Source organism: Plectropomus leopardus, chromosome 8 (assembly GCF_008729295.1).
Source record: "Plectropomus leopardus isolate mb chromosome 8, YSFRI_Pleo_2.0, whole genome shotgun sequence".
NCBI classification, from domain to species: Eukaryota; Metazoa; Chordata; class Actinopteri; order Perciformes; family Serranidae; genus Plectropomus; species Plectropomus leopardus.
The window spans coordinates 8,134,670-8,158,633 of NC_056470.1; the positions used below are offsets into that span (position 1 = coordinate 8,134,670).

At 40.8% G+C, this 23,964-nt stretch overlaps 2 protein-coding genes across 2 annotated transcripts; both read left to right on the forward strand.

The window, feature by feature from the left end:
• Positions 1 to 381: 381 nt before the first annotated feature.
• krt18a.1 (keratin 18a, tandem duplicate 1) lies at positions 382 to 6,299 on the forward strand. The gene is made up of 7 exons (XM_042491254.1): positions 382 to 920; positions 2,952 to 3,034; positions 3,451 to 3,607; positions 4,760 to 4,924; positions 5,023 to 5,148; positions 5,349 to 5,569; positions 5,680 to 6,299. Exons 1-7 carry the CDS (start codon positions 489 to 491, stop codon positions 5,792 to 5,794), a joined length of 1,299 nt encoding a protein of 432 aa, XP_042347188.1. The 5' UTR covers positions 382 to 488; the 3' UTR covers positions 5,795 to 6,299.
• Positions 6,300 to 8,945: 2,646 nt separating this feature from the next.
• Positions 8,946 to 12,574, forward strand: LOC121947042 (keratin, type I cytoskeletal 18-like). Its single transcript, XM_042491918.1, has 7 exons — positions 8,946 to 9,365; positions 10,089 to 10,171; positions 10,265 to 10,421; positions 11,182 to 11,346; positions 11,442 to 11,567; positions 11,809 to 12,032; positions 12,402 to 12,574. The coding sequence occupies exons 1-7, from the start codon at positions 8,946 to 8,948 to the stop codon at positions 12,529 to 12,531; spliced, it is 1,305 nt and encodes a 434-aa protein (XP_042347852.1). The 3' UTR covers positions 12,532 to 12,574.
• The last annotated feature ends 11,390 nt before the right edge of the window (positions 12,575 to 23,964 follow it).

Below are 23,964 nucleotides of genomic sequence, written 5' to 3' on the forward strand. Positions count from 1 at the left end.
CAATTGTTGTCTAAAAACTCCTGAAAACACATAGGAGAATAAATGTTTTATTGTTTTTAACATTCCCAGGGAATAAAAAGATAAAATGGTGTTCTCAGACTTTACTGTCCTATCAGTAAACCCCAATACTACTTAGTTTTATTCAAGACTAAGAAAAAAAATGTCTGCTTTTATTTTCCAAATTCTGTAAATCTCCAAGTTATTGAATTCCACCAAGCCCTCAGAATTTACCAACTTAGGAAGGTTGTGAAGGACAAAGGCATGCTATGAGCAGTCCTGTGGTTTCAGCCTGTGGAAAAGAGGGAGGTGACTCAGTCTGAGGAGGAGTGGTTTGAGGGGCGGACCTGAGGGCCCACAAGGTTTATATAGTTTAACAGCTTCCCCTCTCATTGTGCCTTGTGTCTGTGAGCTCCCACATTTGCCTACCCAGCCTGTGCTGCTTTCTGTTACTCACAGTCTCGCTCATTGAGTCTCACTCTCCAGCTACAATGTCAGCCAAGATGCAAACATACTCTATGCGCTCCTCCACTAGCAGCAGGGTTCCTGTTGTATCAATCTCCCGTTCCTCGGGTCAAGTCTACAAGGCCAACACTATCCACGGTGGGATCGGTGGATCCAGAATCAGCATGCCCTCCAGCCAGCGCAGCAGTATGGTAGCCGGTATGGGAATGGGGTCTGGAGTAGGAGGCTTCTCCAGCAGTGTCCAGGTAAGCGGAAACAGCGCTGACATCATGGGTAATGAGAAGTTCACCATGCAGAACCTGAACGACCGCCTGGCCAACTACCTGGAGACAGTGAGGAACCTGGAGCAGGCTAACCACAAGCTGGAGATTAAGATCAAGGAGGCCCTGGAGAAGAGTGGACCTGACTTCAGAGACTACAGCAAGTACCAGGCCATCCTGGACGACCTGAGGAGGAAGGTGAGGAGGGGGGGGCGGGTGAAAGAATAGTGAGAGCAGATGGTGAAATGTGCATGTGTTGACTTACTAAATGTTGAACAAACGCACATGTTAAAAGAAGGGAGGGAGTTGGATGAAAGATGAAACCCAGGGTGAGTTATGTGATGATAAATGTTTTAAGAAGATATGATGTAAGTGTGAGTAAGCAAGAAATGTGTAAAACAGACACAATATATCCTGAACACTGTGTGCAAAGCAATACACTCTGTGCCCTCTGACCTAAAGGAATTCCCATCAGTACTTAGAGTTCTTGCGTGGCAGTGCTGACTGCCACTCCGGGGGCCCTGGGCTGGACCGGAAACAGTATGGAGGAGGAATGTTGGAGCATCATGGGTCAGAGAGACAGGAAAGCAGAAAAAACATGCAAAACAATAGTCCAGGGACTTTTCAAGCTGTAAAGGGTCAACTTACAGGCCCACACATCATAACTTTAACTGCCTTTTTCCTCTTTGTTTAGTGTAACACAAACAGGGTGTTGTTAGTTGGACAATGGGACTGAACAGTACAGTCATTATTACTGTGTATACATAAAACAGAAGCTGATAAGGAAGGGAACAAGGAAAAAGAGGAGTGAACAGGATCTCTTAAGGTGGAGCTTATATGTTCTGCATTTTTTAACTAATTAATCTAACAACACAATTTTACCTGATACACCTCATTCAAATACATCCAACACAGTGAACTAGTGCACAAAGACCTTAAAAACTGAAAGTAAATAAAGACATTACACAACCAGGAAGATTTTTGTAAATCATTAATTCCTGGTTTTGCTGCACTGGTTGGCAAATAAAGACAAAAAACGACTGCAAGAGAAGTGGACTGTGTAACCCTCACCCTGCTGCCAGTCTTCATTCAAGGCAAAAACATTTTTTTCAGAAAATTAAGTCAAGGGCAGTTTCCAAATGGAACATTCCAGTTGGGCCCAGTGGAGCAACTGGATGAACACCTAAATACTGCGTGTCTACTGTAGCAGTTCAGGATTTGGAAACTATTATTTTTGCATGTTCTCACTGTGAGAAGGGGCCTTTTTTAAAACATTTTCCTTGTGGGGGCTGCACAGATAGTAGCATCAGTGTTGGCTAACCCTCCTTTGAAATGATAACACAAATGGGCAAACTGGGAGGCAAAGAAAGAGGAAGAGGGAGTTTACATCTATTTCCTAAAATCTTATCGTACTCAAAACATTATATAAGAATGAAAATTCTGAGAAATGAGGTTTTGTTTATTCTTCTTACAGCCAAGGGCCTCAGTTTATCCAAACAGCCCAGGGTCAAGTAGACTCATTTTTCTTTTGGCGTGACGCACAAATCCTTCAAATAGTGCCGTTTGCCCAAAACCCCCATCTGAGAAAACACAGACTCTCACGCGAATGTTAAACAGCCCGATCCTGTAATGCCCGCACAGTCAACTACCCATGCAAACACACACATGCACGCAGATTCACATGACCACGCACACACACAACCGTCACCACAACCACCATCCTTATGCAAATGACCTGCCTCTGTCCTGCTGACAGAATAGTTCCTGTTCCTTAGCAGCGACAGGACAGTTGCTGCCTGGCAGCCACTGATTGGCTCTTGGACTTACCACCTGGATGCCTCCCCTGCCACCCATCCCTGCTCTTATCAACTCTACCGTGACTGCAAAAGCAAAAACTGCAGCCATCTGTTTTTTTTAAGCAGCCCGCTGGCACTGTCCTAATTTACACACATTGACAATGACACTTTCTCCACCAATAAATCCATTAATACTTATCTCAATGGAAAAAACACCCATTTTATGCAGGTTTGTCTGTTCCTTGTGGGTGTATTTATAAAATAGTTTCATACTGTATTTAAATATTATTTGTTTTGCCAGAATTTTAGAGCAGCTAGTGGACTTTCGTTAAAGGAATAGTTCAACATTTTTTCATCACTTCAGTGTGAATGTTGATTGCTCATCCTTAGTTTGCAATCTAAATCACCTGTTTCTTTTGTCGACCTGTTCCAGGTGTTTGATGCCACCACTGACAATGCCCGGCTGGTTCTCAACATCGACAACGCTCGCCTCGCGGCCGATGACTTCAGAGTGAAGTAAGTCCCACCCTCTGTCCCGCTGAGACTGTAAAACACTAAGCCGGGCAGCTGTGGGCACACCCTGTTTTACTGATGAATGGGCTATGGGATGAACACATAGTGTCATAATCTGTTTAACAGTCATAAATCACCACCTTTGCATCATGGTCGGTGAAGACGTTTCAGTCGAGCCATAAAGTAAATGTCAGAGCAAACACAGCTGGCAAGTAGAGAGCAGAATATTGTATGCTGACCAAATACTGACAATGTATGTTTAAACTTAAAGGAAAAAGACATAAAAAAAAGATTGTTAGTCCATTCTGTTGATTTATTCGCTTATGAGAGGTCCTGATGAGTAGATTTACAGAGTGAATGTTAGCAGCTGTACAAATCTTTGTTATCCTTATCCCCTCGCCCTGTGTGTGTGTGTGTAGATACGAGTCTGAGCTGGCCATCCGCCAGTCTGTGGAGGCCGACATCGTCGGTCTGAGGAAACTCATTGATGACACCAACATGAGCCGCATGAACCTGGAAAGTGAGATTGAAGCCTTGAAGGAGGAGCTCATCCACCTCAAGAAGAACCACGAAAATGTGAGTTGTCTCATGGACATGTATGAGGGGGCCAAGCCTCAATTTTAAGCCCCTGAGTTTGAAATCTTAATTGTGTCTGCACAATATTTACCCTTGTTAAAGTTCAGGGGAAAAAAGTATGTTAAAATATTATTTATGGAGATTTTTAACAGTAAAATTCAGCTAATCTGCCCTGTCAGGACCATGCAGTTCAAGCACATTTGACTGATAGTGCTGGAGACATTAGCAAACATCCCCACAACTGCTGTCACACGTTGATTCAGATGTTGCCAAATTTGAATCAACATGTAATTTTTTTTCAAATGTCTACCTTAAAACTGTGAAAAAAAGTAAGGAAATGCAGAAATTTCTTATTTTAAATAACAAAAACTCTTCTAACATTAGCAACCTGATTTAGAAAATAGGTTTTCAGGGCCCTTTAACATAAGCTTAAGCTCTGGAAGCAAATGTTTTCAGTGACAGTGAAAGATCACTCAAAGGTTGCATCCTTTCAACAAACTCTAATGAATCCAAACAAAAGCTGCTTTTTTAAGACCTCCGGACATCATTTGAACAGCCACACCTTTAAAAAGCCCGAATAAACATTTACTTTTCTTTCCACAATCCCCTTAAACATCATGACCAACATTTGTATGATAGATACTATGCCACGACTGCAGCCAACAAATCCTGACAGGCTGTAGGGCGTTTTGAAAACAAGCCTAAGAAAACTTTAGTGGGTAGATGGAGGTTTGTTAGGAAATCTAAAATATCTGCTTGTGAATTTTGTGGGAAGCCTCATCGTTAAAAATGGTTCCCATCCATATTTGGCAACACTAAAGAATTCAAATGACTGTCATTTGAATGCATAAGCCAAAGCAAAACCATTTGTTTACAGTAGGAATTAAGTGTTCAGGAGTTGCAGGTTAAGATGCACCTCATGTATATTTAGCTGACCATAACGCTGTTATGGTTGGAAGAGGGTAGGAGTCAGAGCTCAGTCACAGCTCAGTAAAAACAGTCTTAGGGTAGAATCCATAAGGTGTAGGTTTTTCTGGATCCACTTGAAGAGACTGAAGTGCACTAGAATCTGCAAAGCAGCTCCTTTTCCTATCAGTTCCCAAGATCTGTGATTACGTCTATTAACTCCTTTATTTATTGTTATTTTTTTAGGAAGTCATGGAGCTTCGGAACCAGATTGCCCAGTCAGGAGTCCACGTGGATGTAGACGCTCCTAAAGGACAGGACCTGGCTCAGATCATGGCAGAAATAAGGGCTAAGTACGAGAAGATGGCACAGAAGAACCAGGAAGAACTCAAAGCATGGCACGAAACACAGGTAAAAGAAACTACAGTATCATCTGCAAAGTCTTGTTAAAAAACAAATTTGTTGAAGTCTTGTTTTTACTTATGTTGTATTCTTAATCCTTATTTCAGATAACGGAAGTACAGACCCAGGTCACCCAGAGCCAAGAGGGCCTGAAGGGTGCCCAGACAGAGATGAACGACCTGCGCAGACAGTTACAGACCCTGGAGATCGAGTTGGAGTCACAGAGGAGCCTGGTGAGAAGCACTCAGTCAGCACACACTTCATTTACCCCAACACAAGCTGCACTGCCTAACTCAGCACTCTCACTTCAAGTCTCTTGCATGTACTTTGTTGACACAAGCTTTACACTCCGGTGAACCCTCACTATGGAGCTGTCATCAGCAAGCTGGGTCCAGTGTCAAATTTTAACCCGTTCTTTACTCTCCCCTTGCAGAAAGCCTCTCTGGAGGGCACACTGAGGGACACAGAAATGCGCTACAACATGGAGATCGAGTCTCTCAACTCCATCATCCTGGGTCTGGAGGCTGAGCTCACGCAGCTGCGTAACAACATCCAGCAGCAGACACAGGATTACGAGTCCCTGCTCAACATGAAGATGAAGCTGGAGGCCGAGATCGCCACATACAGACGCCTGCTGGACGGAGAAGATTTCCAGTGCGTAGATTCACGATCTTTATTGACAAACATGCAGACACAAAGTTTGCCATTAAATCTGTCAATAGAAACTACATGATGATTAATCTGTTCTTTATATTTTCATTCAGGCTCCAGCATGCTCTTGATGACAAGAAAACAGTGAAGACCAAAGTGATGACCGTCACACAGACACTGGTGGACGGCAAGGTGGTTTCCTCCAACACAGAAACCAAGAACCTTTGAATACTAGAAGCAACCATCTGACATTCCCAACAATCACTGTCACTGTGCATCATAAAACTAACATTTGATTGGCCAAAACTTATATTCTTCCACCTCTAGTGGGTTCTTCTTTCATTCTTAGTCACACAGCACTAACCATCAGAGTCTCAGCTTATACTGCAAGTAGTTTGACTTCCTGGGTATACAGCTGGTTCACAGGCTGATGAAAAATAAACTGGATCAGTGAAAAACTAAGTCATCTTTTATTTATTTCATCATGAATTATTTATGTGTTTGTATGTTGACCTGCAGATGTTTACAAAAGTTCAGAATTGGGTAACTGTGAGCTTTTTTATTTCAGAGGTAAAACTAATTGAAGACACTGAATGTTTCAAAGTGTTAAGAGTCCAAATATTTTTAAAAAAAAAATGATTTCATCATCTTTGGTTTTTCTTTCTGTCCAGTTTAGCCTGCCTGTTGCGCTGTGATGTTCAGAAATTTCAATAAAGTCCACTCCAGAAATTCATCATGGTGTTAACATGTTTTTTTGTTTGAAACTACAACCTTTTTCTGTCTAATATGATAACCTACCCTGTTAAAACCTGAGTGAATTTGCTTGTCTTCTTTAAAATTTAGTGATATATTTGTAAAAACAAGAAAATGACCTGAATATTGGTTGAAAATAATGAATATTTTTATTATTATTATTATTATCAATAAATACTTGATAATACTACTACTACTACTACTACTACTAATAATAATAATAATAATAATAATAATAATAATACATCTGTCACATAATTTTAAGTTTGCAATTCTGATAATTACAAATATTTTTTCCCTAGCTTTTTTTTTCTTTTCCCCTAGACATTTTCCCCTAGCTCTTTAAATAAAATATTCTAATTTGACTAATTTCCTGTAATTTGTGTAACATTTCTTGCCAAATTTATCATTGCCTTTTCCCCCATGTTTCTTAAAGAAATCGCACCAATTTGCTCAGGGTTCAAAGTTTAAAATACTTCTGAAAGCAGCAAGGAATGTTGCTGCAGGTTTCAAAGGGTTAAGTTCTCATAACATGGCAGAGGAGGAAATAGACAAATAAATAAAGCTTATCATGTCAGCAGATTGTGAATAATTACAGCTTTCACTCCCAGTAGCAATATAACTCTTGAGAGTAATAATGACACACTTTAACTTTAAATAAACAGGAACACTTAACCCTGTGTCTAAATTCATTTCAATGGCAAATGCTTTTGCAGGGTGAGTGTGCTGAGCCTAGACTGTATTACATTGGGCATAGCCACCGTGGTGTCACCCATTGGTTTGTACAGTTTGGTATTTTGGCCATCACCATCCTGTTTTTTGGAGCCAGAAGTCATCATACATGTTCGAGAGGGTTAAGATAACCCTATGCTAGCTGCAAGTTAGCACTGTGCATTTAGAGCTGTGGTTAACTGTGATTATGCTACTGCTAACACGAATTTTTTTAAGCAAAATACAGGCTTGAAAGAAATATAACAAAATGTTATGTTCTGGAAAAATTTAATACACATATACTTAAAGGGTATTTAAGTACAACCAAACACAGAACAGGTCTATTCTGGGTGATCAAAATGTTGCAATTAACTTAAATGAACCGAAAACACACACTGAAATAGTGACAGCTACAGCTAAACTACGTCTCTGTAAATCTGGGGCCACACCATAGTTACCTAACCAAAGTTGTATCATCATGGTAGCCTCTTGTCAATTGAGAATAGCCACTTGTCACTCAAAACAACCGTGCCTTTAATTATGCATACACTTAAGCCTTAATGACATAAATAGGTAAGTTTCATAAAAAATGAATCTGCTGTACAGTTGTCATGAAGGGGCAAATTAGTAGACCAAAACTAAGTTTTGGACCAGGCTGTAAACATGTTTTTTTTCTGCTCTAAAGTTGGGCATTACATTGGGGTCTATGGGGATTGACTCTTTACCTCAAGTGGCCATTAAAGGAACTGCCTTTTTTGGCACTTGCACATTGGCTTCATTTTCAGCCCTGGATGTTGCCACTTTGTGCCAATGCCAGATTACTGTGTAGACCAACCATTGCAAGTGCACATTCTTGCTGAATTATTTTGTAACCTGAATGGGGCAATTGTTCTGTTTACTGTGGGCTCGAGGAGGTGAAGGATGCTGTACTTCCTCATACTCTAAACCGCAGCAAAATATTTTAGCATCTGATAGGCTCTACTTATTAAAACTGTTTGTCTTCCTGGGTCATGGTCCATTGTCTCATGGGTGCCTCAAGCAACATGCCACTACCACGGCATTTTGCATTTTTGGCCTAATCACCAGTTAAAGAATAAAGCAGGTGTAGTTCTAAATTTCTCTTACTGTCAACAAATTTCATGAAAACAACAAAACCAGTCCCCCACTCAATACTTCTGACTTCGCCTAAAATGCCTGTGGCTCTCAGCTCATTAAATCCTAAATATGGGTCACTTCTGCACTTTTATGAAAAACAGGCTAAATAGTAACCAGGCATTGTAATTTTTAGTAAACCTAACATAACCTGAGTAAATACCTCAGATTAATTCACATTTTAGTGCTCTGTTGAGTACTGATGGCATCTGCGCAAATTATGTATTGACTCAAAATTTCTAAAACAAACAAACAAACAAATAAAGCATACAGTCCCAACCATGTTCAGTATAATGAAGGACTTTGGCTCACTATGTGTTTCTTATAGTGTTTGGACAACAATGGAGGTCTATGGTGGAAGGCAATAGAGGCTCATTTCTTTGGTGGTTTCTTCTTTACATGGAATTTGTTGACTGTAAGAGAAATATTGAGCATAACTGTCTTTATCCTTTAAGCTTCTGTTGATATCATGGTTACCAGAGATACAGCTCATTTATTATACACCATCACTATGAAAATGTCAGCATACCTTTTGCCCCTGATGGATTTGTTCACAATGGGTCTTTTGGGGACAAAGTCTAACCGAGGCTGCTAAAGGTAAAAATGTAATATAGATATGAGAGGAGTGGCAGGAAGGATTGCCTTTCAGAGTTATATATAAGACCCAAGAACTCTCCTCTGTCCTCCACTCTCAGCTGCCGAAGCCCTCTGAGCCAGGACGCATCTCTTCTCCCTCTGATTGATCAGCACACTTCTTTAAGTGATGGAGCCCCTGATTCGACGCCAATCTTCTCAGATTCTTGGTGTCCATTCGACACCCATTCACAGACCTCTACAGATGGATAGGGCCTATGCCCACAGTGTCAGCGGAGGAGCAGGGGGCCATGGGACCAGGATCTCCACGGCCTATGGCATGCGGATTGGCAGCAACTTTGGAGGAGGGTATGACTACCAATCCTTGTCCTCTGGGTCCACTTCTGGATCCCTTGCCATCACCAACGAGAAAACAACCATGCAGCACTTGAATGACCGCCTAGCTAGCTACCTGGAGACGGTGAGGAATCTGGAGAAGGCCAACAGCCATCTTGAGATCAAGATCAGAGAGGCCATTGAGAACAAAGGCCCCTTGGAGGGAAGGGACTACAGCAAGTTCAATGCCATCATCACGGAGCTAAGGGCCAAGGTGAGTCAATCAATCACTGAGTCAGTCTTAAGGATACTTGATATATCTTGAATAGTCTAGCAGAAAATAATGGAAAACAAACAAAAAGACAGCAAGATGACATCTTTATTGTACTTTATAATATGTTAAAGTGCATAAAAATGATTGAGAGAGAGAGAAATCTGCCTTCGGTGTTCTGGTTTTGTAGACTTTGGAGTGTCTGAGTAAAGGAGTTTGTCATAGCATGGATGCAGGGTTTCATACTGGTGCACATAATATTTTTCTAATATAGACCTACATAGGTGGTTAGCTTGTGTTCAATAACACTTGTTAAATTTTAGTTTTCTAAAGAAGTCTTCATGCAGACCTTTTTATTGATCTCAATACACTTTCCCTCCCTCATAAATGTCACACAATGTTGGGGCAAAAGTCATTCCAGACTGAGGCACTGTTTTATCACCACACCATCTTCTCTCCAAAGTGTTAATGTATCTCTCTCACCTATAGTCCGACTCTTATCTTTGCCTCCATGTCAAGCTATTAGATATAGCCTGCTTTGTTTCTTTATGACCCACAACTTATCAAAAGCAGTTCTTTTATCTGTACAATATATCAAAGTGAAAATTCCGGCCTGTAGTCAATAAAATTGACTGTGGGAGAACAGAAAACACTAAGTGTCACTGAGTAGATACAAACTTGCATTTCACACAGTGACAATGACAAAAATATTTCAATTTCTTTCAGATATTCGACATGGTGAAGGGCAACGCACACCTTGCCATCAACCTTGACAATGCAACCCTGGCTTCAGAGGACTTCAGAGTCAAGTGAGAGTGTTCAGCTTTGTGTACAAAATGAGAATGGTTTGGTCAATGGTCAGATTACATTGAACATATCTAATATACAGAATATTTCATTAGGATGGAGTATGAGATGTCCATGCGTCAAACAGTGGAGGCTGATGTGGCCAGACTGAGGAAGCTTCTGGATGACACTAACGTTATCCGCATGCATCTGGAGAGTGACATCGAGTCTCTGAAGGAAGAGTTGATCAACCTGAAGAAGAACCATGAGACGGTGAGGGACACTGGTCAGAAATGATTTGTATAATGAAAACTGAATTTTGCCCAGTTCCTCGTAATAGTCAAATTTCCATAAACTTATTTTTATGTGTAATTTGAAGTATTACATTAGAAAAGAAATACTTCCGCAGATGCCCAAAGAAGTTTTTACACTCTCTGAAGGTGGTTCTTGCTTTTGTTGAATAAGAGTTGATGTTTTAAGTGGAATAAGATGGCTTTCTCATCTCCAACCAGCATAAAAATGACATATACTGGCTGAAAAGTAAGAAAAATTGAAACAAACAATTGAATTAAATTCTTGAAGATACCCCTTTGTCTTTCTATTGTAAATGGGTTAGATGACCAAGGCAACTTGTTTCGTCTCCACTTTGCAACCTCTATTTCTCCTCTCTAGAAGATTACACCCATGCATATAGTGTAGCCAAAACCGCCAGCTTCCAGAAAAACTATGCTTTAGGGAGCCTAATTTTTTTGCTCCAAACCAGTTGATGAAACCACACCTAATTGGCATTTTTTTCTTGCAACGTTTAAAAAGTTTGCTTCATTAAATACCCTTGACACTTGAAAGGTAACACAGCTAATAGTGGAATAATCGTTCAAAGAGAAAATCCTATTTAACACCCTCAGTGTTACTGTAAATAGGACTGTAAATACCCTCCATCATGGCAATCAATTTACCCATAACCTCTTTAAACAGGATAACCCCACTAACCCTGCTCAGGAAATCTCTCCCTGACTGTTTCCCCCCTCAACAGGATGTTGCTGAATTGCGTGCCCAGATCAGCCAGTTTGGTGTCCATGTGGATGTTGATGCTCCAAAAGGACAGGACCTGGCCAGGATCATGGAGGAGATGAGGGCCAAGTATGAGAAGATTGCGCTGAGGAACCAGGAGGAGCTCAAAGCATGGCATGAATCTCAGGTAATTCGTCGATTCTTCAACAGCATTTTGGGTTGACTAGCTGTGTTTGTTAAGTACCTTGTCTATGTACTATGTGTATTTTATCTTGTATCCAGATCACTGAGGTGCAGGTCCAAGTAACTGAGAGCACAACCGCTCTGAAGGAAGCCACAACTGTGATGTCTGATACTAGGAGGAGGTATCAGCAACTAGACATTGAACTGCAGTCTGCGTTAAGCCTGGTAAGAACATTTGTGTTGTGCAGCACTCCAGCTGTAACTCCCATGATGTCATCAGCAGTTATGGTTTCAGATTTAGGCCTTTATCAGTGTATCCCCTAAAATATTAGCAGCTAGCTGTAGCTTCAAATTTACAGATGTGACAACATCAACAACTTCTCAACAAGAAAGCCCCCTAAAAAATCTTTCCATGTCAATGCATTAATCACATGGTGAATAAAACTCTTTGTTCGTCTCTTGACAGAAAGCGTCCCTGGAGGCCACCCTGCGTGACATCGAGATGCGTTACAACATGGAGATAGAGAAGTACAACGCAGTCATTCTGAGGCTGCAGGAGGAGCTCACTCAGATCCGCAATGACATCCAGCACAACACAAGAGAGTACGAACACCTGCTCAACATCAAGGTGAAACTGGAGGCCGAGATCGCCGAGTACAGGAGGCTGCTGGACGGACAGGGAGACTTTAAGTGAGTATGACAAACGATTGAGTCAAACGATAAAAACTACTTGTAAAAATGCAGCATGCTGAACATTCAGTGCTCTGCATTGTGAGCTGACCAGTATTACAGCTTTGTTCATCTCAGACTTAAACAAATTTGATTCAAATTGGCTTCATGCAAACATGACGTGACTTTGACATGGAAAGTAAAGAGCAGTTTGTCTGTGTCTGCTCTTCCTATCATTTTCATTTCAACTGCTGAATTTCAGCATGTGGCCATCACATTTCTGTAAGACACAATACAGTATTTGATGCTAAAGATGTGATGCAAATTCCAGTGTAAACTAGGACTAAGATTAGTTTTACTCCCTACACTGACTCTTTTGTTCATTTCCAGACTGGAGGATGCAGTTGATTCGAAGCTGGTCCAGACCAAAGTGGTGACAGTCACTCAGACTCTTGTGGATGGCAAAGTGGTGTCAGAGAGCAAGGATGTCAAATCCAGTGAAAAGCTTGCTGCCAATTAAAACCCGGGGCAAAGAAGAACCCAAAAACCTGTTGTGACAAAAATAAAACAAAAAGTGTACCCTCCTGCCTGTGACTGTTTCTTAGCTTTGTGTTAAGGAGCAAAACAATCATTACAATTACAGTTAAGCATTCATGGCCTGTCTGATGATTATCAGACAAAAAAATTGTATTAAAGTCCAGTGAATAAGAATAAGGGATATCTGCCAGCACGAATTATACATACTTAAATGTGTTTTTGAACAGCATGGTTGTGTTTTTGTTACCTTAGAGTGAGCTGCATATATCTATATAGAGCTGGCCCTCTCTTACACGGAGTCTGCCATGTTGTTTCTACAGTAGCCCAGAATGGACAAATCAAACACTGGGTCTAGAGAAGTCCATTTGAGTTTTCACATTGCTTTTTCCAAAATGTTGGTTAATTATTTCTAAATATTAACACTCTTTTAAGTCGGATAGGATCTAGCTAAACACATAAATAATAAATCTGTAAAGCATATGATATTCTACAACTTAAACTTACACACTTATGTAATTCAACTGTTGTGCTAACAGTAAATCACGACGCTGATGGTCGTCTTGCCTCCTGCCACCCCCACCCCTCCAATACTCAAGTCTGCTGTGTGTGCAGGAAATTCTTCCAGCTTCTGAGAAATTCACATCCTGACCTGCAGTTCTTTAGCTGTGTCCCATAATAGGCAAAAGGCCCCAAATTCCCATGCAGTCCTGTTTCTCTGTTTCTGTTTATTTGCACATTGGTCAGTGTAATTCCTGTGTGCTGGTTGATACAGAGTGACCTCTTATGGTTTCTGTTGAACCACTGCATAACTTTATGTTAATAGGCCATTCATATGTTACTAATTGAGATGTGGGGAGCAGCAGATTATGGTAATTTGCTGGGAAATTTTTGGTCAGTCAGAGATGATGGTACAGTGTGAACTTTTACCAAACAATCCACCATTCATTATCACAATGTCATGTTTTTTCGGAAATATTCAATTGCAACATTCCACAGACAGCACTATTAATCTTTCAGCTGAAACAAGACTGGTTTCTTAACTCCATCTGACAACAATTTCCTAATTTGTGCCAGTTTCCACTGTAATATATGCCCTACAGCTGTTATTGTGTAAAGTGTGTGTGACAGTGTGTCTGCTGTCGTGCCACTCTCGCTATCTGTTGTCGTGGGCGAAGTTGTAAAGCTGTCGTCCCTAACACACAGAGTCTTTGTTGCAGCTGGATCTGCCATCCCCTGCAGTCAGACATTTACCATCCTGGCCTTGCTGATAGACGTATGGGCACACAGACTAGTGGGACAGGGAATTCCATAGACCGAGCTGAAATGAAGGGATGGTGGGACTGACAAGATATAAGGGAAAGATGGGGGGTAGATATAGGGAATGGACACAAGTGCATGTCTCTGCTGCATGCCTGTAATTCCTCAGGCCCCACAGAAAAATGATGAACAATTTCTTTCTCTTTGCATGGAGAGAGGAGGGCGCCTAAGGATTTACATAGTTATTTATCAAGTATTCTAAGTAACCCAAGTAAAGGGGCCCTCCATTTTGGACCCTACAGCTCATCATTAAACGTAAACAATTTGCAGATTTACTTTGTCCCTACAGACGAGGGTGGAGCTGGGATTTTGCCTCATTTTTTTTTTTTTTTTCATTTTAAATGCAGACCTGGACTGAATATTAAATTACAGTGTAGATAAGAGAAAGCCTGGACCGCAGGAACGTTTTCACAGTTCTGAAAACAAAGCTCTAAGAACCTCTACGAATGCTCTTAGTATCGACAGTTTTGAGAGTATTTAGCCCCTAAAGAGAAGGTACTTTTTCAGAGCAAGCGGAACCATTGACAGTGAAGTCCAGGCTTTACTGATTAGTATTGATTTGTCAAAGCAAAATATGCTTAGGACAACTTACAACACTTCAGCGTTCCTATTGGTGGTGCAAATGCAAATGCAAACAGATGCTACAATTATCGCCTTGCGATTGTATTACAATCATCATCACATGGATGCTTCACACCCCCCCACCAAGAGCACAGAAGATCCATTCAATCACCACAGTGTCATGGTGTAGGTTTTTGTTATACCGTGGACCTTGTTTTGGAGTTTTCTGTTTTCTTGTTTTCCTTCTATCTTATGTTCTGTTTCCTGTTTTATTTTGTATTATCACTCGTCATGTGTCATCTGTGTTTTTTCTTCCTGTATCTGTGTTTGGTTCAGCTTTCTTATATCAGTCTTGTTTGTCCTTCCTTGTCAGTCTCCCCTGCACACCTGTTATTTTTTAGTCCCATTAGCTCCACCCCAGTGTTCCCTACCTCACCTTCATTACTTGGCCAATCCCTGTTTCCCTCCCGTTCCCTGTGTCCACCTACCACAGCTGTGTGTCGTTGTCTTGATTAGTTCCCTCTGTTTACATATACTTGTGTGTTCCCCTTTCTTCTTTGTCAGTTTGTCTGTTTTCCCTGCTGCTGTTGTTCCTTGCTGTGTCCTGCCGTGTTCCTGCCCTGTTTACCCTGCCGCTAGCCTTACTGTTCTCCTGCTGTGATTTTTCACAGTGGTGTCACCTGAGTTCTTCCTGCTTTGTTTCCCGCTAGTTTATTTTTCGATTCTTGCTTATTTTGGTACTTCGTGGTTTTGGTCACCTGTTTGTTTTTGTGGACTTGATTATCAGCATTAAACACACGCTTTTTGTTTGCACACCTGTCTGCCTGTTTTGTGCTCTGCATTTTGGGTCCTCATCCTGCCTTCAACCTCACCCAATCCTGACACCCAGTTTCATGATTATTGTCACCAATTCAGTACCTGATCAAATCTCTCCCTTTCTGTTCCTAAGTTATGATGTTGTAAAATGGCCAGAAAATATTTTTTTCAGAACATTACTATGTGACAGTGGAGTTGACCTTTGGTCATTTTGATGCATAAAATTATCACTTTGTTTTATTTTCATATTCAACATTTATGCTAAATTTTGTCATAACTGGGGTATGAATTATTGAGTCATGGCCAAAAACATGTTTAGTGAGGTCACAGTGACCTTTGATCACCAAATTCTAATCAGTTCAGTCTCTTGTCAAAGTGGACATTTGCCCCAAATTTGAGAAAATTGCTTCAAGGCCTTCTTGAAATATCACTTTCACAAGATTGAGATGGACACAAGGTCCCAGTCACCTAGACCTTTGATCACCCAAATCTGATCAATTTCTCATACAATGTAAGTGGATGTGAGTCAAATTTGAAGAAATTCTCTCAAGATGTTGAGATATTGTGTTCACATGAATAAAATGGACGCAATGTCACAATGACCTTGACCTTTCACCAAATTCTAAATAGTTCTTTTTTGACTCCAAGTGGAAATTTGTGTCAATTTAAAGGAATTCCCTCGAGGCATTTTTGAGATATCACATTCACGAGAATGTGAATGTGAAAACATATGCCTCTGCACCTGAGACAGCCATGGCTGAAGAGATTATGCTGAAAGCCCTAGTTTGTGGAGAAGCTCCCTAGTCGACAGTTGTCTCAGGGAATCGGCAGAACTGTTTGGTCCAAAAATACCAAATGATAAAACGCTTTGGGTGAACTGTTTCCACTAAATGCACTTCAACTATGTGGAAGATGCAACAGTGAAAACTTGCCCAAAAAGGCCCTACAATACAAAGACTGTATGTGTGATACTAAATGGTAAAATTTATGGTGATCTTGTTGCACTTACAACAATGGTGATTGCTCACCAAATGCAATGCAACACCAATACTTACCAAATGTTAAAATGTTCTCCATTGCTGTGATTGTCCCTTCTCTCCATACTTGCCCTGAAGTGACCCCTTTCTAAGAGGACTACACTGTAAAAGATGAAGGAAAAAATACACAGACCTTATTCTGTCTGAAAATTAATTTTATCATTTAAAGCTCTCACCAAAAGCCAAAAAAGTATCAACCTGATCCCAATTCTCCCATTAATAAGGACAGTAATCTTTTAATCTGTAAGGGTGGTGGCATGTGACTCTTAATGTGTTTGTCCCTGAGTGTCTGCAGCCAAGTCTCGGATAAATGTCGCAATCAGCCAAAAATGTGAATACATTTGGCATGTTAAAGATGAACTACCGAGTGTTGCAAGCACATTGCATCAACCAGAGTGTAGAAATTCATGAACGGCCTCCTTTTTCACTTGACAGAAAGATTGATCTTTTTCTAAAAAATTAACAAGAGAAGGCATGTAAAGGGTTATCAGCAGCTGTGATCAGTGAAGATAAACACTTTTAACTGGAACTTTGCAGAACCTTCTCCAAGCCGTGCATGAGTCAGAGGCCACTGTTTCATTTCTTTCTCCCCTTTCCCTTGTAAAACAGTTAACATAGATAAACCATGAATCATCTCTCACACTCTCTGTCGCCTGTATACACACATTCTTGATGTTTCCCCCAATCCCACACATCTGCTGGGTGTGTCAGGGTGTGTGTGAGTCAGTCAGTCATCCAGCGCTCCCAGTGCGCTCTGGGCCTCCTCCCAGTGGGAGCAAAAGAGGGGGAAAAGTGAGGGACCGGTGGTGGAAGGAGAAGGGTGTGGTGTGTCTGTTTGCGTCAAATTTGGGAAGACATGAGGACAGCGAGACTGAGAGGCGGTACATGTAACCAGCAGAGCAGTGACAGGACAAAGGAAGTACACTTGTGGAAAAACAAATAATTGATTAAAGCTGCAGTAGATTCGCTATATTTGGCAGTATAAACATGCAATGCTGGATGCACATGACAGAGTGCCCACAGGAAGTGTTTGTATTTAAAAGCTGCAATCTAACTCCAAACAGTGGCGGGTAAATGCTCTGCTCGCTGACATCTTGTCTCACCAAAGTGAGATCTTTGGCCTCTCTCAAAATCCCAGACAGATTGGTAAACAAACTAATGTCACCTTAAATGACTTTTTGGGAACAAACAGTTACTGGAAGTCTTGTCATTATTTTGAGCTGCCAGTTAAAATTGCGGAGGTTGAGGTGCAAGAGGTGGTGGGAAAAAAAATGTGAAAGGATGAAAGTGAAAGAGAGTGATTGGTGAAAAGAGGGGAAAATGAGTGTGTGGGAGAGCCGAGATGTGGAGGAGGCAGAGAAGGAGGAGCAGAGGGCAGATTAAGTAAGAACAAAACTGGGCATTGTGCCACCATCCAGCCACCGTTTTCTCTCCCCCATTTTCATTTTCCAGTCCAGTTGCGTGGGGAGAGAGAGATGGAAATCCAAACTTAAGAAGTGAATTGGCTGAACTTGTTGAATGACTCATTCGTCTGGTTTCCATGGACCAAAAGAACTTGGTGACCAGAAAGTCGCGAGCACTACACCCAAAGGAGTAAGATGATTAAGGCCTATGCTCGGCTAAAAATACAGCGGTGCAGCTCTTCGGTGCATTGGAACAACTCTTGCAGATTTTTCTTTTTCCAAAGCTGAGTTCAAGGAGTGATCTGCCCATGATGAAGCAAATATTTAATTTTCATCAAAGAAAAGTAGATCCTTTACTCCCTTTCAAACCTTTCTTTGATTCACGTTATCCGAAGAAGCTTCATTTACCTTGAAATTTTTTCAATGAGTAACTAGCTCACATTCCAGAGCAGAGGGTAAATGATTAAAACTGCTACTGGGACTGTGCTGCTCTGTCCTGAGATATATGTTAGGACTGTTTAGAGGATATAGTGTAATTAAAGGTTCCTTTTTTTTTACCTGTCGTGCAGACCAGGGCACAGTTCATATGGGTTTATACCACTAATATATACAGAAGGGTACGCTACATTGCGTTTATATACTTCAGTGACTGCATGCTTATACATTTTGTTTTTTAAAAAGATCAATGCTGAACAGCTAATGCAAGATTTGCAAAGCACTTTTCTTTCAGCAAGAATGAAAAATAAGCAAATGTAACACTGTGGGGTGTAAAATGTAGGCATTTGGAGTTTTTAGCAGCACACAGTGGCCAAAAGGGACTATATAAACTTTGACCACAGACCCAGCTCCACCCTAACTTTTCTCTGCAGCCTTGCTCACACACCCTCCCATGCACAAGACGAGGGTGGCCTGTAGTTTTGTGGAGTATGAGTGACAGAACATGCCATCCACTTTCACTCATTACACACTGTAACTGTATACATGATAATAACATCTTAGTGTAATAGGCTTAAAGCTGAGTTATCATCTAACTGAGAGATCTGGTTTGTCAAACTGCCATCATTCACTAACTTTACCCAGTTAAAATACTTTAGCTGTTTACTAGCAGTTGTACAGTAAAGTAATTGGCTTTATATCTGGGTAAGCTCAGCTCTTTAACCACAAACTGCAGCCCAGAATATTTTAACACTGTGTAAAATGCTGATTACAGAGGTTTTATTCATTAGTGTAAGATTTAATGACAAAATTTACCCATAAGTGCACGAGCAATGAATGACCTTGATGTAACATTATTGGTTTTACAGCGATGATATTTTTTTAGCATTGCGTTCCATTAAGTTAAGAGACTCAAAAAAAGACATATCAAAGAGAAAGATGCAAATCAAGACAGCAGATACTCTTAGTATAGGGAGTCAAAGTCCACAGCTTATAATAATAATAACTAAAACTCAACCCTTATTCAACAATATGCAGTGCTGTTCACTGTCTATGTTTAGATAAGGATTATTTTTTTTAAACAATCAAATGTAATTGCTTATGTAATACTTATAGTATTATATTACTATAATACTATTATAGTAATACTATAATACTATATTTTTACCTGCCTTTAACACCTCAGGCAATAAGCCTATTGAAGGTCAGGCTCGACAAAGAGGCAAGTCCACTGGTGATGTGAGAGGCTGCGACTAGTTCAAACATTGAGCATAGCATTAATTTAGGCAGGTCAGGGTGTCAACCTCCGCTGACATCTCAGCTACATCAGCTGATATCAAGCAGTTCAGCTGATAGATCAGCTGATTGATGGAAGGAAGTCAGCTGATGGGTCACATGATTCCTGATCTAATTCAGTGTGCTCTGTTAAATGTGCTTTAACTTTCCTACTGTACGCAACTTTGTACACCGCCTCTACCCCAGCCACTCCTTTCCATGCTGCATCTGATTTATCAGTGTCATTTCTGTTTGTCATCGATGTTATCTCTCTTCTGCACCTGGGGGGTCTTTGCTGCTCAGAGAGCTGTGCTCTCTCTGCATTAGGCTTTCTAGCCCAGGCACATGGAAGGGCAGAGGGGTACCAGAACAAAGTCGCACATCCAAATATCATACTGCAAATACAAATATAGTTTTCTTGGACTACAGTGATCCTGACTGAAATGTCTTTGATACAGCAGTACAGAGAGGACAAAACACAGATATTACAGAAATGAATTTTAAAAAAAGAGCACTGGTGACTTTTAAGGATATAGATGGAACCATGTTACAATGACATATATACCAGCACTTTCATGGAAGCTGCTGGTTTTCTTATTGTATAAAATGTTAAAAAAAAGTTTGTTTGTTTGTTTTTTTTTTTTTTTGCAACTTTCATTGTCTGGCAGGGAATGATTGGAACTAGGCCAGTGTATGCACTGAGAGGCTAACGAAGAAATGACAAGCGGGTGAGCAGGTGGATGCAAAAGGTCAGATGAGGGCAGGCATGAGAACATGTTTGATGGGTGGGGAACTCAGTGATGGAGAGAGGAGAGAAAGTCTGAGTGAACCCGATGGATGGATGAGAAATGGCGATGGAAAGGCCTGGAGAAAAGGCACTGTGTCTGGAGAGCGGGGACAGAGACAGACTGTGACAGTAGACATGAATTTGTGGGGAAATGTCAGAGTGATGAGGATGTTGTACAGCACAGTTAGGGAAGAGCAGTTAGGGGTACAGTTTCTCATTCAAGGACACTTTGGCAGTATCCAGCTCCCTGTCCATACTCCAGCTTACATGCCAAGTTCCTACAGACTGAACTAGAGCTGCCCCAGTAGGCGTGATAGAAAAATATGGAAATGGTTTTATTGTTCACTTAGATCAAATTGTCATTGCTGTTTGGGTTTTTTGATGTTCTCTGTCCCTGCTTTGCATGGGAGACTAAGAATATTGATGGAGCAAATAAAATCAGGGTCATTTAGGGACATTCTTGGAGTGCACCTCATTGGGCACAAAATATGAGTGTGAATCTGGCAAGGCCCCTTTACTCATACATACTGTCTTATTATTGTCTCTAAAATATTTTTTTTTATGTAATAGGAAGTCTTACTGTGGTTTTTAATGATTTTAATATCTTCTCAACGCCAACTAAGGATAATAAAAGCTTGGTTGAAGAGATAAAATGAAAACCACTGTTACATTTGATGTTTTTTTTCACTACAGTCATTACACTTTGTACAGAGATCTCTTTGTTTCCTTATTAATTCTCTTTATCTAACCTCAGATAATCCACTTACTGCAGGATGCTGTTTGAGAGGGAGCTCTAATTATAGAGATTGTTTGGGAGAATTTCTTTGACAGGAGGAATTCCACCACAGGAAGGGAGAGTCCACGTTTAAAGAGCTACGAAGGTTGGAATGACCCTTTGTCATACCAGCATGCCCATGAGGGGTGATACAAACACAGACACACACACACAGTTCAAAGACACACAGGCACACCTGCGTGCTCCGTTTTCCTGCACTTCGCTCGGATACAAAAGGCCTATGTAACATAATCTTGACAAAGCATTGGCTTGTAAGAGCTAAATCTAAGAAAATGAGGCAGAATGAGGAACACAGGGGGTGTGACTTTGGATTCTGGACAACTGAGGCTTCTCTGTAATGGTTAGTAGTAAAAACCAGGAAGATTTAAGAGGGGAGTGCAGTCTCCAGGAACACCCAGAGTGAATCATAAATTAATACCACGTGATTTCTCAGATAAAACTGAAAAGTTGTTTGGTTTTCTTTTTGGTTTTTTTCTATTAGTTTGTTACCCCCAAAAGGTTGGATTCGATCCTAAAGATAAATATTCTCAAGTGTGAAATTCCTTATAACTCCAAACATTTTCTAAGCTCTTTTGTCTCATTGTTTTGGTTCTCCAGCCTGCTCATAGTCAACAGTTTCAAGCAAGTTCCTTGGGGCCAGATAAAATCAAAAGCCATAAATGAAGTCAATTACACTGTTTAATTGTTCCTCATATATGCTGTTGTCCTTTTTCTAAAAAACACAAATATACGGTTTTAATTTGAAGCAGTAAATTGATTGTAAGGAACAAAACATTTACCAGAAAAAAGTCTGCTCAAGTTTATGACAGACTCATGGGTACTAGTCGAACCCATTTTCATTCACATGTCTTGAGGTGAGAGTTCCAGGGACCCATTGAAAATGGCCATGCCATTTGCTCCCTCACTAATGCCAAGCTGGTGGTATCAAAGAATGCTTTAGGTTGTCTAGTTTCACAAGATACCACTATCTTCACGATATGAAAATGATCACGCCATAGCCTCTTAAAGGCTATAATGTTTGCCTCCAAATATGTAAATTGTATATATGTGCAATGTGTCCTAATACAACTGTTCGATAGTAATCTTACAAATTAGTGACCTACGAACAATGTTGTCATGTTATGGACTTAAAATAAAGCTGCATGGGTTAGGTTTAAGCAAGTGACGTTACATAGGTTAGGTTTTGAAAGAGAAATGTTGTGACTCAACACATTCTCATCCCAAGTCATCACAATGCCGCTTTGCAATGGACTTCCACATCTACATAATAAACTCTAGGTATCCTTCTGTGTCTGTTCTTTATGTTCTGGGATGCTGCTACCGTGATGTCGAAAAACAGCCCATGATGGGGTTACACTGCACGCACGTGGTTTAGGCAACAACAGCACATGGCAACCACTGCAAGGACATCAACAAATGCACAAACTGGCACGAATGGGTAGGATTAGGTAACAAAGTCAGGGATGGTTAAGATTAGGGGAAGGAGTCACATGTTAAGGTGTAGAAAAAAAAACATTACATTCAGACAGGAAGTGAAGATCAGACTTCCATATGAAAGTCCAAGGTTTTTTACCCAACCACTGCCTCTCCAGCCAGCCCTCACTATAGGCGCCCTTGTGCTACTTATGTTACATTATTACCGGCTGCATTTTCACTTGATGCTATTCAGCAATGTTACATGTGGACATGAAAGTTGTTTTTTTTCATCCCGCACTTAGGGCAAAAGCACTAGCGCTGGTATTTTATGAGATTGGAATGAGAATGGGCGGGGTAACAAGGTACCTTAGAGTAACTTAAAGTTTACTTAATGACTTGATCTTGCTCACTTAGAGTTCCGTATGCAAAGTCCTGTGTCTGTTTGACCCAACCACCACCCCAACCTCCTTACCTGGACATTGGGTTATACACAATTTAGTGGCTCGTGATTATGTGCGTAATATTCAAATTGTGGTGCATAACTTTTCGTAGAAATACCTTCAGCAGGCTGAGGGTAGCGGACACCAACAGACTGAACAGACTGATCTGTAAAGCCAATGTGGGAGTGAAGCTGGACTATTTGACGGAGGTGTCTGAGAGGAGGATGCTGTCCAAGCTACGTGTCATTTTGGACAATGTGTCCCACCCACTCCACGATGGGCTGGTCAGCTACAGGAGTACATTCAGCACACGGCTGATAACACCAAAATGCACCACAGAGCGCCACAGAAAATCATTCCTGTCAGACTGTACAACTCCTCACTCTGAATGTCAGACACTCTGAGTCAATTAGTCTATTCTGGACTCTATAATGTGCAGTAACTACTTTGATGTGCAATAATCTAGTGCAATAAGTACATCCATGTGTAATACTCCATATTCAAATGTTGTTAATCTGTTGTTTTATTTATCACATGGTAGTAATATGAACAAGTGTACATTTCTATTTATACTTTAGTGCTTAGATATATTTATTTTATATTAGTACTTGTGTTTAAATTTTACTAATATATTCCACACTTTCCTACTTCTTTTAAGACTTTAGAATGGGAGCATCTGTAACTAAAGGCAATTTCCCCTCGGGGATCAATAAAGTATTTCTGATTTTAATTCAGTCAGTGCATGATAACAGCCTGCAAGGTGGCCATGAGAATATGCGCACAGCCACCAAACAGAAAAATAAGTCAGTTCCCATGTCAGTATGATAAAGCACAGAGCAGGCCTGAGCAACAATACGAGGCGTTGCTGTCGTTGGTGGTCGACAGATTAGAGAGTAGGTTTGGCCTCTCATCCTCCAGCATTAAAACACTCCGTACAGCTCATTGTTTGTTGTTCTTTGGAAGAGTCCTTGGCCTCAAAAAGCTCAGCATTCCTCTCATTAAGAGGTATTTCTTTCAAACCATTTCCGTCCTCATAAATTCTCAGAAAAGAAAAGGCCCTCACCTGACGTCATGTTTACCCAGGATGTTTTGGGGGGTCTGGTGTCGATTGAGTGGGAACAAGCTCAAAAACG

Excerpts from the sequence above, each read along its gene's own strand:
- krt18a.1 (XM_042491254.1), top strand. The coding sequence starts at position 489 with ATGTCAGCCAAGATGCAAACATACTCTATGCGCTCCTCCACTAGCAGC. Across the intron at positions 3,035-3,450 it reads GCCGATGACTTCAGAGTGAA|ATACGAGTCTGAGCTGGCCA; the intron begins GTAAGTCCCACC and ends GTGTGTGTGTAG. Across the intron at positions 5,570-5,679 it reads CTGGACGGAGAAGATTTCCA|GCTCCAGCATGCTCTTGATG; the intron begins GTGCGTAGATTC and ends ATTTTCATTCAG.
- LOC121947042 (XM_042491918.1), top strand. The coding sequence starts at position 8,946 with ATGGAGCCCCTGATTCGACGCCAATCTTCTCAGATTCTTGGTGTCCAT. Across the intron at positions 10,172-10,264 it reads TCAGAGGACTTCAGAGTCAA|GATGGAGTATGAGATGTCCA; the intron begins GTGAGAGTGTTC and ends ATATTTCATTAG. Across the intron at positions 10,422-11,181 it reads TGAAGAAGAACCATGAGACG|GATGTTGCTGAATTGCGTGC; the intron begins GTGAGGGACACT and ends CCCCCTCAACAG.